Consider the following 14,019-nt stretch of genomic DNA (forward strand, 5'->3'; position numbering starts at 1 on the left):
TTATTGTGCACTAGTTTATGGAAATACAAAAGTGAAATCGATAAAAAGAAAAATCGTTATAGCAGAATATACTTTTGGTACCCAGAATTCAGGATTCGGGAGAATACAATGTTCTCTACATTGCATTCCTTTAATCGTATTTTAAATCTTTATAAAAAATTTAATATATATAATAAAAACTAGCCGTTTCGCGCCCGCTTTGCTGGACGAATTAAAATAAATTTTATGTTTCATTATTTTATTTTTTTTCATATTTTTATTATTCTTCTTTTTAACTTCCCGCTAAGAAAATTGAAATATTTCGAAAATCGAGTTTTTAACAGATGTTGACGTTTTGCGGTTCTAGGAAGCCTCTTTTGTTTTTATTAGCGGGAAAAATTTTCATAAAAGTAAAACAGAAATAAAAAAAAGGAACGTTGGAATTAAAAAAATAAATAGCCATAAACCATCTAGGAAAAATTTCGCATCGAATGGTGGTAGTTTCATGTCGATACGATCAGTGGTTTAAGCGTGAAAGAGCCTCAAACGAACACCATTTTCTTTTTATATATATAGATAAGATTATGTTGTCATATTCTTTCCCACTGGATGGATAAGTATCTATATATGGTTTTTACATAAGAATGACCAGTCTCCATTCCCATAAATACATTTAATATATTTATATATTAATAAGTAAAAAAATATTTGGCTAATCGACATTGAAAACTGATTGAAATTAACTGAATTTACAATGCGTAGAGAAAAGAGATTGCTTGTCACTTAGGCCTCTTTGAAGTAGAATATAGTAGCGGGTGCCGACAACCATTTCGTGTAAAGCAAGGGGCTGGTTTAAAATATTATACTCTGCGAGGAAATGTATTTTTTCCTTAGATGGGGTAAGTTTATTTAGAAGGAATGACAGATCTAATAATTCTTCTCTTTGGGGGCGAATAAACGCAAACTGACTTATGAATTCAATTAAAAACTGACTAGAGAAATTTGCACGCAACTTTCGTGTGTTAGAAATCCCCAAATGGCAACAATTTTTGCGTCATTGAGAATTTTCTAAACACATATTGTAGAAAATACTTAATGATGAATGATAACGAATGAATTATTGTTTTAAATCAAATCTAATTCATAACCTCCTAGTACGCCGCGTTAGTTGACCACAAAGTCTGTTAAAAATGACACACGCTTTAAAAGTTTATAATAGGTATATAAATCTAGTCTTTAGCTAACTGATGCGTACGACATTTCAATGGTTCAATTATTTTTTAATTAAATTAATTTTGCTGAATGAACATATATTAATTAAAACTAATTAAACTGGTTTTACTGTTAGTTCAGTCAATATGTTTGGTTTTAGTGAAATCACCAAAAGAACACCCTCAATAAAACCTGTCAAACATCGAAAGGAAGGACTCCGTATCACCTTCATCGGTGAAGCCATTTATTACCATACGACAGACAGTTTTCCACTAACGGGGGTCGTGGGTTAATAGAAATAAACATGACAATAAAATAGTTTGAATAAAAAAAACTGCCTATTTTTTGAGTGTCATTATGAATTTAATTACAATTTCTATCACGCGTATCAATTAATTTGTCCCGTAGCGTTTGTAGCGCCATAAATCAGTGTAGCCTTTCACCATTTTAGCAACCCTCGTCATGTCCGGGGGGACGTTTGATTCATTAGCCGTCATCAAATATTCAAGAGCATATCCGTACTAACCTCCAATGGCAATTATTAACGCAGCATCTCGACACGGCAACGGTCGAGTTACGAGCGCTCTAGATTTATTGTTATTACCGCACATTTCCTCTGGGTAACGTTTTAATTACACAGATCGACGATAAAACATCCTGGGGGCGCACTTTTCTTCATTAGAAGACGAATCGCCCGCGTCCACGTTAGATTTATACCCGACCGCTTAATGGCCTTCCGATAGTTCTATTGTTCCTTGAAAAAATTATCGTATTTCAAGAAAGCAATAACTCTACGGACGTGTATCAAACACGGGTGAAAGCGATTGTGTATGGGATCGCATAAATCACGAAGAACGTGTAAGCTAAGGGTCCCTCTGAGACCGGACCTGACACTACATAAAAAGAAAATCGCCACTTGGAAAACGTATCCGATTTCCCGAAAATGGACTTTTTACAATTCTGTATCAAATATAGATTATTTAAGCATTAGACATCGTACTACAGTGTGAACGTATTATTGAGATATTGAAATAATAAAATAATTTTAATGGTTATAACATCAGTTTATTGATAACGCCAAAATTGGATTTCCACTATTTAAACCATACATAAACATACAATCCGGACATTTACTTATGAAACAATTCGATGTTAATAATGGCGTGTCGTCGGGCTATTTGTATCTATCAGTTTTGAATTGTCGTGATTGAGCGTGATCGCATAAACATTGTGGAAACGCTTGTTTCCATTTACAGACAACGCTCCACGCATCATCAATTACAATCATTAACATACACATTTACATTTGAATGAATAGGTTTTTTGTTGTCGACTCAAAACAGTTAGTGTGAAATGGAATATTGAAAAGCGGATACAATAAGCCCCATATTGGCTTCAATGGTTTTTGAACTTGTATCTCGTGTGACACGGGGTCGTCCGTAGCCCATTTGTCAGAGCAGCCATTTGTACTTGTCGAATCACGGCCATTAGACTTGAGTGTGTGACCACGAGGGATTCGGTCGTATATTGCACTGCGAACGAACGCGCCACAGGGTATCAAACTTTCGCACAAAAAACAATACAAGTACACCAAACGAAAATCGGTAACAGTTAAACCTTTTGATATAACTGGTTTTAGATTATAACCTGTTATTTTTATAGGTGTAATCGATATCAAGTCTACTTATACACATATAGAAACAATAGTTTTACAATGCATAATGCATAATGCATAATATGATAAAAAACGAGCACATATTTAAGCAGTAATCGCATGAGTCATTTTTAAAGGCACTTAAGCAATTTTAAAACGCACCAATAAATATATTCGCATAAAAGTAAAGTTTATCTGAGTCGCCTTTGAAGTGAGGCCCGAGAAAACAAACAGAGCAATAAAGAAGGCCTTTATCGGAGCCACGAGTCGACACGCGAGCTAATTTACAACACAGCCGTGGGTTTTATCTTCATTAACCCATCGATTCACAATTAAGACGCGGAATAAATCTCCGGTAATGTGCTCCCCGTCGCCGATATATTCGACTTCAAACAGATGTTATATATAAATAAAGCCGTACAGAGGCAACCACTCGATATATTCCTGTCCGCGGCAAACTTTACAGATCTATCGGGTACCGCCACTCAGCGAAAATGAACAGCAGCTCACACGCGAATGCAGACCTAATGACACTATGTCGTCAATTTATAGTCCAAAAGTTTGATGAAAACAATAATTATCGTGGTTAATTAACCTATGTAGAGATGGAGCGCAATAAGGTTGACATTGAAGTGAATAACGCCACGACATACGTCGGTTGAATAAAATCCAAATCGCAAAGTAATTTTATTTCTAGTGTAACGAGTCGATGCTCACATTCGATTATCTGGCCGTGGTATCCGAGGCATTACACTTGATGTATCGACGGCGACTGTTCAGGATTGTCGGTCATCAGTTGATTTAGTGTGCCCATTTCTTCCCAGCACTCCATACGGAATTATTGTCGAGGGTGTGACGAATCACAGCTATCGCCGAGGGGTCTCTAATGAATTGTCCTAAATAATTGGGATACTATTTTATATCAGCGTCATTTGTTCTGTGATCGGTGCATTTATTGTGCGGCGTTGATTTGTACGATGTCTTAACCTTCACGTTTTCTTATTAATCTTCTTTAGATAAATGGCACAGGTTGATGGGCACCTGCTGTTCTTAAGAAATATTATATCATAAATCTTTGGCTATTCTCATTTTATACGAAGATACATGTTGGGTAATCAAATTATGTGTAATATACTATTTTAGCATTTGAGATGTTGTGCTATCGTCGCAAGCTTCGTATAACCTGGATCCAGAAAAAGACGAGAAGGTTCTTAATCGGATGGGAATGACGATAAAACTTATGCAGAATATTAAACAACGAAAAGCTGCGTACCTGGGCCACATGTTGCGCCATGACCGCTGCCACCTCCTTCAATGAATTATAATGGGTAAAATCCAGGGTCATCGGCTTGTTGGTAGAAGGAAGAAATTATGGCTTCGCAACGTTAGAGAGTGGACGGGTATTGCGACTGCGGAAGAGTTGTTGCACCTGGCACAGGATCTGACAAGCTTCATGAGAGAAGAATAAATAATATAGTATAAACTCCTTAGTTATAAAAAATATATCAAATTTTTTGTACTCTTTTAGCTTTAATACTTATTCGTCTCCTGACCAACTATACATAGCATAAGTAGTAATGAATAGAAACAGATAAATTACTTTTTGGGCGTCCCGTTTGCATCCCCTATTATGTATAAAAAAAATTACTTTAGATAAAACAATAGAATTAGACTTTATATTTATAAATTTGCAGTTACATGAATATCGTTTCTTTTAGTAATACATGAAGTATTAAAAAAATATATAAATTACGTTACAATATTCATGTCACTAAAAAATCCTGTCAATTAGGCCAATAATTAATGCTTTAACGAACAAAAAATAAACCGGTTGCAGAACTGTAGCTTGTTTATCGTAATCTTTGAATCTGACATAATGACTGCATGACAAGTGAAGGATTTTCCTTTTTATTAATAGTGGATTGTAAACGATCGCTATTTTATTGACTTAAAACAACATAAACTTTATTTCGTAATTAAGTTCACCTTTTTTATTTTAAATTTGGTATTAATAAAATATCAATTCGACGTATCTCACGATCGTTAAGAAACGTTAATGCAAAGCAGAATTTCTGTCCGCAACTTTGATAGCGAGTGACGTTGATTCATGTTCGATTGACGCATGCAACCACTGCAATACTTTAGCAGCTTTAACTAGTTACTACAGCGGACAGACAGCTTGTGCATCAATCGTGTTGTTAGCTTTTAACTACAATACAAAATAATATACAAGTTTCTAATATAAACTATCATTCACTAAATACGGGTCTTTGAAATAACAATTTGTGCCATTGCCGTTTGAATAAGGATTACGTTATTGAAGTTTATTCAAAAGAAACGAGAGCATTATTTATTAATATGGTTGTATTTCCAGTTGTAAAAGATGGTTGTGTAAAGTTGTCAGTGATGAACGAGCGGTGGTCCTTATTACGGCGATTGATCGCCTCATTAATATCGTGTTCAGTGAACACATCATGAATATTGATATAGATAAGTGTATTTTTGTTTAATTATATCTTAAGATTTATAATTTCATTGATTGAATATTTCTTTTTAGTTTAATTAAATTTAAATTTAGATTGCAATCTCAATAAATTATACTCCAATATTTTATTCATTAAGGGCGTGGCCAGCTTGTAAAACATGATATTTCATAATCACAGGTCTAGGCTCTAGTCGATTTAATTACCTCTATTTCAGTTACCGCAAAACTTCATAATCTATTTCTCACCCGTGATCAATGTCTAAGAGCCATAATTAATGAGTCTGTGAAAATAAATGACCGTATTTAACGATTACTCTTTGAAGCAGTTACATAAAGTCGATTTATCACGCCGCTGTCATAAATCATTACTGGAACTCGACGTGTGTACGTCAAAATAATGCTAGCTTCCGTCCAGGGTTTCGTCTTGGTGCAGAGGCTGTAATTACATAAACAGACACACTGACGTACGTCTGAAAGGTAATCATAAGCTAAAATTTATCACGGAGTGAATCATTCATGCGTTGAGACAGCTGACAGTGCGGCACATATATTATATTGATCGACAACCTGACGTTACTTGTCAAGGGGATAATGTTGTTTCCATCTCTGTTCCAACGCCACAAACAGAAATAAACCTTGCGTATTACAACCGACTTTCTAGAATTGCTGAGCAATGTAACGTGCAAAATGACCTTTTGAGATTACACCCTTATAAATCTAACGAAAAGAACAAAGTTCTAAATGTTGATGCTAGAATAAAATAGGACCTTACTCCTTGGTTCTAAGGTTCCATCTGAAATGCGAATGACACAGTTGTTAAAATTATTCACGCTGAAGAGAACGATGCAAAGCTCCAAAGTCTTGATTTTCTAAAAACAGACTTTAAGTTAAATGTAACAGGGTTGGTTTTATAATGTAGAAAATATAGTGAGTAATGATGTTATGGAATGAAGCATGCTTGGTAGCGCGGTAGCGAGACGTGTCGCGGCGTGTCATCGGAACGCAATGAAGATTTATGAACCGGCGCGGCCGGTACGTACTGAACACTTGCTGTACGTCAGCATTTTCTTCTCACAGTTTCTTTATACTGGATGTGGAAACTATGTGGGATTTAATAAAACTATTTTTACGGACAAAATTTTGGAATTGTATTTAGATTTGAATGTCTTATTTAGGTGAAATTTCACCTTCAGTATAGTCACACAAGTAAGTCAGTATAATGACAGTAATGGTATTAAATAATTGCATAGTAAATACTCTAAAGCATAACCATATCTTGTAATATACACACACATATAAGCCATAGAAAAACAGATTAACTCTATTAAGCAACTGGGTATAATATACTTTTTAGGAACTCATCGTAATTAAACTTTCCATGCCTAATTTCACTGTAAAATTTATTCATTCAATGTCATTGAATTCCGAATACGAAAAACATTTTAATAAGACAACCATGTATTAAATGTCGTCCTATGAAAGAAAAAAATGATTTACGACACAGCATTACTCCATTATTTTATGACACGAGATCGCTCCCAAATAAAATGCTAACAAACATACAACTGGCATCCACGGCTATTATATTAACACAATTTTTATTTACCCCGTCGTTCTTACACTTCACTCTTATGTCCATAAAAATAAGATTGCAATTCGCTTGTACATCGTTATTGTATCGCACGAGAATATTGTCAGAGGCCGTCATAAAGCGAATAAAATACGGAACACAAAGAATAAACGGTCGTAAGCGCAGTAATGTCTGTCAACATAAAATATGGTATCCTGTGGTTGGGTGGCTCAAATTGTGCCTCTATTGCCGCATTAATCTTCGCGAGGTGGCAATTGTGTGTTAGAAGATCTCGATTTGTTAAACTTAGCTTGATATTGTATAAAATACTGGTGTTATTTACAAAATCTTTAAGAATAAAAACCTACTAATTTATTATACAATAATAGTGATGAAATTATCTGTCTGTAATAATATTAACTGAGGCGCTTTTTTATTATTCAAAAAGAGTTATAAAATATGATGTATTTGTATAGTATTTCTCATCATAACGGGCACCACAAATTCTAATAATATTTGGCAGATAGATTTGCCAAGATAGCTTTATTTATTACCCTATTATGCAATTCATTACTCTGCTGTCATATTATTTCAAAACTTAACTCGTAAAGTATGCTGTGAAACAGTTCGTGACTTTTGTATATTTGATATTGTAATAAAAGTCGAGGACATTGTTAATTATATTCAAATACAAAGTAATTTAAGTTACAATGTACAATTAAAATAATTGCCACGATAGCGCTGTCGCGACGATTGTTTCGACAATGTGAATTTATAAATTGTAATTACATAGTTTCTTTCTGTTAATATAATTATATTTAATATATATATATACAAGATATTGTTAATGTATTGGTTGTCTATGTATCTAAACGTATTATAGTACTGATATAATTTTTAGGAACAACATTTAGGAACAAAACAAAATGTGTCTTGTTTATTTTAATTACAATAAACTTTTAATTAAAATAAATGTGTTTAAAATGCAGTTACAGACCCACAGACTACAATCCTAAATTATCTCTATTAGAAAACTATTAATGGACACTTTTAAAAAAAAGAATCAATATGTCCATTTATGACCAACTAAATATGTATCGCCACAAGACTGTTGACTATCATTTACAAACGGGTGCTCAGCTACTTTGGCATATTTCAAGGAGAGAACCGAATAGTCTTGACAAGTTTGTAATGGTAGAGAGCAGTGATAGCAGGAGAAGACGAGGTTGATCGTCTACTCATTGGTCTGACCAAATAAAAACAATTATGGGTCTCAACATCTCTAATGGCCGATTTACATTATCTTAGTGTTTAGGAGAGTACTTTAGGATAGTACTTTAGTTGAAACATGTAAACGCTACTTGCTTTAGTAAACGCTACGCTAAAGAACTTGCCTTTCCAGTTGTACTAAAGCACTCTCCTAAACACTAAGATAATGTAAATCGGCCTTAATGCACTGAGGCAAGCTGAGGATAGGCTGGTGTCGTATATTTTCATTATTTTCAAGACCGGCACGTCCTTCAGTAATGAATACTACGAAAAGAAAAATAATATAGGTGAGAGTTTACCTTTGCCTTAAATGTTATATTTTAGCGTAGTCACACATTAACAATGACAGTGTTTAAAATGTTGTTTAAGAATGACTAGACAATTTAGCTGTATTATAAAACTTTTAATGGAATAGTTTCCACAATATTTACTTTCATAACATAATATATATTAAGGTTTTAAGATAACATTTTTCGTATGTAACTAGACAATCCTTATCATTAGTAATTAAAGTTATAATAGCGTTTGTCAAGTGGATAGACATGTGTCATGGACACACAATATCTCTGTAATCTGTTTACATAACAAACGCAAGGTAAAAGTTTATAGCGATTAATACCGCTCTGCAAAGATCAAGGTTTTGGATGTTTCAAATACAAAAATAGAATTAGTTCTAAAACACCAACACTTTAATACCATATAGGCACTTAAGTGTGTACAAGAAAGCCCTTTACTGACTTAAAGCTTGTTGGGAGGTTTTTTGATTTTTTGTTCATTTCCTTGCAACATTATTGATTAAATATCACATAAATTTATTGTAATAATTGCACAATTTTATCATTAACTGGTATTTTAAAGGTCAAGACAAAATCGTTGGAAATAAATAAACAGCCTTTTGCCTCTCTCTTGCACTCCGCGTCAGTCTCACCAATACATAATTACCTGTCAATGCTGTCACATTGTCATAATATTATAATTACTCTTTTGAAACTAGTTATTATCAGTAATTATATAGGGGAAGAAATATCTACTGGCAAGTTTCTTTTTTGCTGTTTTTTGATAAAGAACCGACGTTAATTAGAGATTTAATATTAAGTAATTATCCAAATATAATTGAACAATAATTAGGTATACTGATTTCTAGCATGTAGGTATAATAATATAGCATTTTCGTGGGGAATGTTAACTGATAGTTACTATCACAAAAAAACCTCAAACATTAAAACATTAATTAATGTTCCTTCTTTAAAAAAACGTGTGTGTACTTATGTACACGCGTTAGAAATTATACTTTTTTGGCGTAACAAAATAAAAATCTTTTCAAAAATTGTCTTCTATTTTGTAGAAAAAACGACACTAACAATAGAAAACGCTAAAATGTTGACTACAGCTAATTTCAGGGTGTCGGTTTTTTGCAACGGTGTGCGCGCGCATTGTAAAAATTTACTCTCATAATTTTTCCATAACGCGCCAAAAGAAGTATAACTTCAAAAAATCTTTATTAAAAATTAACGAAAATTTCTCTTGAAATGACTTCCTCGATAGAGATAAAAAAAATGTTTAACTATAATTTTTAAATGTCATCTTATCTCAACTACTACAAACATTTTTGTCACTAATCAAAAACCTATCTGACAGCGCCCCATTCAGTTCGCATAACAAAAACCGATTACTATGACAATTGGTCGGTATAACCCTCTAATTCAGTTTATAATACCAATGCATAATTCATAGTATGTTAATCAGCCCACCTTATGTTTATGTTAATCGTAATTGGTTATTTCGTTGCTGGGATTACCGTATCTCATCCATCTCCCGGCTCATCTATCAAATGTTACATATACAATAGCTCGCTGTTGTAACGTTATAATTAGTGTTTAAAATAAAAACTAAGTTTCACTTTTATTGACTTCTGTTGCATCTGGTCGCCTACTTGATGTTGGATAAGGGCAATTACGCAAATTAATTGTTGTTTATGTCGCGTCTATAGACTTAATTGTTTATTGAATTGGTATTTTCAATGGGTTTAACCAAAGCCTCCACGGTTATTATAAAACGTGTACTACCATTTTTTCATAAGGAAACACTGTAATAGCACGGTAGGTTTAACCCACGATTTGCAATAAGAAATATTTTTGCCATGTTTGCATTTTCTAAGGTAATAGCGCCACTGGATATTTCATATTATTTAAATTTTAAGTAATATTTAATTCATATTGTTCCTAATTAGGAAAACTTAAAGAAATTATATTTATAGTGAATAAACAGCTTTCAAACAGCCCGCCTACTAAAAGTTACGTGTACGTTAAGACTTGTGCCTCAGTTAACGTAGTTCACCGTATAGTAACTAGATGGCGTTAGGTACATCTAAAACGCGAAACATCGCAAAAGTATGTCAAAGTTATAGGCTTGTCTGACAAATATAATGTAAAAGTTTAATGGCTCAAATACATCAACACGTTAATTAATTGCTATAATTAAAGAAACGGATTAAATACTTTCAAAATGAAATATTAATTTTAAGAATGTATACCGAACTATACATAATGAGCTACTCTTGTTAATGTGTTTATTTTAATTAATAGACAGTGAACATAAAATTAATTACGCGTGGCATTTGTGATAAGTTGATAAATTTATTGCCTAATATCCATACTACGGTGGTTATATTCTTGAAATTTTATTCTTACTAAATATTACTAGTTAGTATTCATTGTTACATAAACTTGAGTCTCTGTCCTCAGCTAATCTTTCTCTAGTCTTTTCACGCGACCAATTATGTTTTTGACAGTTGAATTTCCAACATGACATGGGCCTAATCAAAATAACATTTATTAAAAAAGCTGAGCATTAACAGACTGACAGCTCACGGTCCTGTTATTAATGTTGAGAGGTTTTTATTATTTCTTTTTATGTATTTTCAATGAAGTTAAATTGTTTTCGTTTTTTATAGCATTAGGTGGGAGTTAGTGTTGCGTGATTGCAGTCTTGTTTTATCACGCCATGTCTGTTGATTGACGGGACTAATGTGTGTGTTAGAGGTACATTAATCAATCATTCTGTTGGGTTTATTGCTGCTGCGCCATAGTTGGAAAGTCGTTCCAACTTGATGGCGTATAATTCAGTTTTATGTCTGCGTTTAATGCGCTTTCTATGAGATTTATTGCGAGAGAACTAATCTTGTAAGACGTAAAAACGACAGTAAAACTATACATAGCAGAAAAGCATAATTTGAAAGTTTACAGACTGACTTTTGTACTTATTTGGGAATTATTTAAATATAAAAACTTTGGTTTCACTAATGACTAAACCATAGTTTTTAAACTTAAAGTGTTGTTAAAATAAACAAGTTTTTAATTCACGTAGATATATTTGAAATAGTCATTTAATATTAAACATAGTAATTCCTATTTACAGGCATTTGGCTGTACAAAGTCTTTAAAAAAGTCTCATCACCCGCGTCGCCACAAACTTGACAAGTTTGCTTAAATACTTCTTACAATTAAATTGCACTATTCACTAACTTTGTCATGGCGCAGACCGCCTTATTAAATTAGAGTCTATTGATATCACAGAAGAAAATTGGACAATACAACAGTTAACATGTCCATCCGAATCGTCGACATAGAACATCACTCTACACTGATTTACTGGTGCACTGCAGCCGCTCCGAGTCTTTGGCCGTACATTGCATAGGGAGAGTAAAATGGACCTAGGGCTGGATTAAATGCTCCATACGGCGATGATCCTAGACTTGCGGGGAGACCAGCCTTAGAGTAAGGGTGGTATCGGCTCGCCGAGAGCGGACTTAAAGGAGCCGTCGGGTAGGCGCTTCGCAAGCCGGCGGTTGTAAACAGCGGGTTTAAAGGGTTCAACAATGATGACTGCGATGAAGCCGATGACGCCGGAGTCGACCCGTCAGCCGTGTGACTTCTCAGATGTTGCAGAAGTTCTTCAGAGTTTCCGAATCTCTTGCCACAGTAAGATTCGCCGACAATCCAGTTACATACATAAGGGCGGGTAACTTGCGGGTACGGGATACCACCAGGGCCTTGTTGCGATAGAGCCATGGCCATCGCCAAGTTGTATTTTTGGTGTTCACACTGAGTGCATCCAGCTGGACAGGATCCGTTGCTCATTAATAAGTGGTGGTTGTTCACTGAGAATTGACATCCAGTGCAATAGGGATCCTTGCAGACTGGAACTAATGTTTCACCGCCGGCTGGCGTTTTAACGCGAGCGTAGCCGAGATAAGGGTTGGGTGAAGATCCAGGGAACGCTGCTGCAGCCGCCAGCATTGCGGCGTGGTGAGCACTAAATGGAGCCCCTGCGTATGGGGGTCGAAAGGCTGGATTAGCGTGTTGTTCCATTCCTGGAGGACAACAAAGTCCGGTGAGAGGGTTAAACCCGGCCAGACCATGTAGATTTTTGAAAGCACCCAGGTGATCTTTACCGTGTCCCAAAACTTCTAATCCAGATCTGATGATAGGACTCGTTCCAGAGCTCGAGCCGGAAGGCGATGACTTCTGTTCACTTGCCGGACTGTGTTTTCCAGTTTCTCTAGTCGGAGTGGTTGATTTACGACCGGGCGTGCTTTTTCCAGATTTTTTGTCATCCTGGCTGTCCAAACTAGCCTTAGAAGAGGGTCTGGTATCTTCTGGTTTTTTGGTAACAACCGTATTTTCATAAGGTTTGAACGCTAAATGTTTATTTTCCGGGGTCGCGCGAGGCTTGTCCATTTTTGAGGAATTTGGTGAAGAACGACTGAGGGATTCACTATTAACACTGTTCACAGATTTTTTCTTGTCGACAGAAGCAAGAAGCGGCTTCGAAGACATCGTATCGGCTCCTATTTGACTGCAAGTTTGCGCTAAAAGCGCAAGGGGGCTCTTCTTCGAATCCAACTATAACAAAAGAAAATAGAAATTAATAAAATATTATTGGTATTAAATTTTGATTTTAATATTACATTTAAATTTTGAAAGTTTTTAAATATTTATGTTTAAATAAAATACTTACAGATGATGGAAGTGGTGATAAGTAGTCAGGCTGAAGGTATTGGTTAGGATTGCTCATCATTCCTCCGTCTTCAAGTACCACCATTTGGAGAAAAACTTTCACGATCACTAATAAACTTTACGTAGTCACTGTTAGCTCTCAAAACAAAGTACTCTGTGCCGCGCGGGATATTCCAAGCGAATGCGTGCGTCCGTCGTGGCGCTCGAGCTGACTGTGAGACGCGAGACCCCACTAAAATCCGACGAGGTACTCGGTACCCCCCGCACCCCGCTCGAATGAGATAGCGATATCTCAAGTCTTTGTTAGAAGAGCAACGCTATAGCTCTCCGCTGCAGAACACGGTCGTAAAAAATAAAGCGGAAACGACACATAGCTGCATTGCGGTAGGGGAAAAAGGAAAGGCGGCATGGCTGGAGGCCCGGTGCGGATTGAGACGTGCGATGGCGTTGGCGAGCGGCGAGCGGCCAGCCACCCAGGTCGGCGTCGCTTTGAGCCGCCGCGTCTACCTGCCCGCTGCACTCCGGGGCTTTTTTGTTCCGCGCCACTTTTATTACGCTTTCGACACCGCTGCTCTCCGGCGCTTCGCTGACACATTCTCGACTACTTACGCTTTAACAGTCGCCTTTGTTCCGAGCTCGGTTCAAAGGGTAAATTGATCTGTTCGACGCTTCCACGTACACGTTTCGTGTCAAAGCTTTATGTCCGCGTATTTCACTCTATTGACGGCGTAAACTCCATAATGCTAACGTTAATCCGACATTAAAACCTGTCAAACACGACTCGGTCGAAAGCCCTCCGTAGCGATCAAATTAAATATGTCAATTTGGAACC

General features: G+C 35.7%; 1 protein-coding gene across 1 annotated transcript; it reads right to left on the reverse strand.

Annotated features, from left to right (window-relative positions):
- Positions 1–11,519: 11,519 nt before the first annotated feature.
- LOC125053143 (zinc finger protein Noc) lies at positions 11,520–13,423 on the reverse strand. Its single transcript, XM_047654370.1, has 2 exons — positions 13,189–13,423; positions 11,520–13,073 (listed from the first exon to the last, which is right to left on the reverse strand). The coding sequence occupies exons 1-2, from the start codon at positions 13,270–13,272 to the stop codon at positions 11,817–11,819; spliced, it is 1,341 nt and encodes a 446-aa protein (XP_047510326.1). The 5' UTR covers positions 13,273–13,423; the 3' UTR covers positions 11,520–11,816.
- Between the last annotated feature and the right edge of the window lie 596 nt (positions 13,424–14,019).

The sequence above is a fragment of the Pieris napi genome, chromosome 10 (assembly GCF_905475465.1).
Source record: "Pieris napi chromosome 10, ilPieNapi1.2, whole genome shotgun sequence".
Lineage (NCBI taxonomy): Eukaryota > Metazoa > Arthropoda > Insecta > Lepidoptera > Pieridae > Pieris > Pieris napi.

Excerpts from the sequence above, each read along its gene's own strand:
- LOC125053143 (XM_047654370.1), bottom strand. The coding sequence starts at position 13,272 with ATGGTGGTACTTGAAGACGGAGGAATGATGAGCAATCCTAACCAATAC. Across the intron at positions 13,074-13,188 it reads TATCACCACTTCCATCATCT|TTGGATTCGAAGAAGAGCCC; the intron begins GTAAGTATTTTA and ends CTTTTGTTATAG.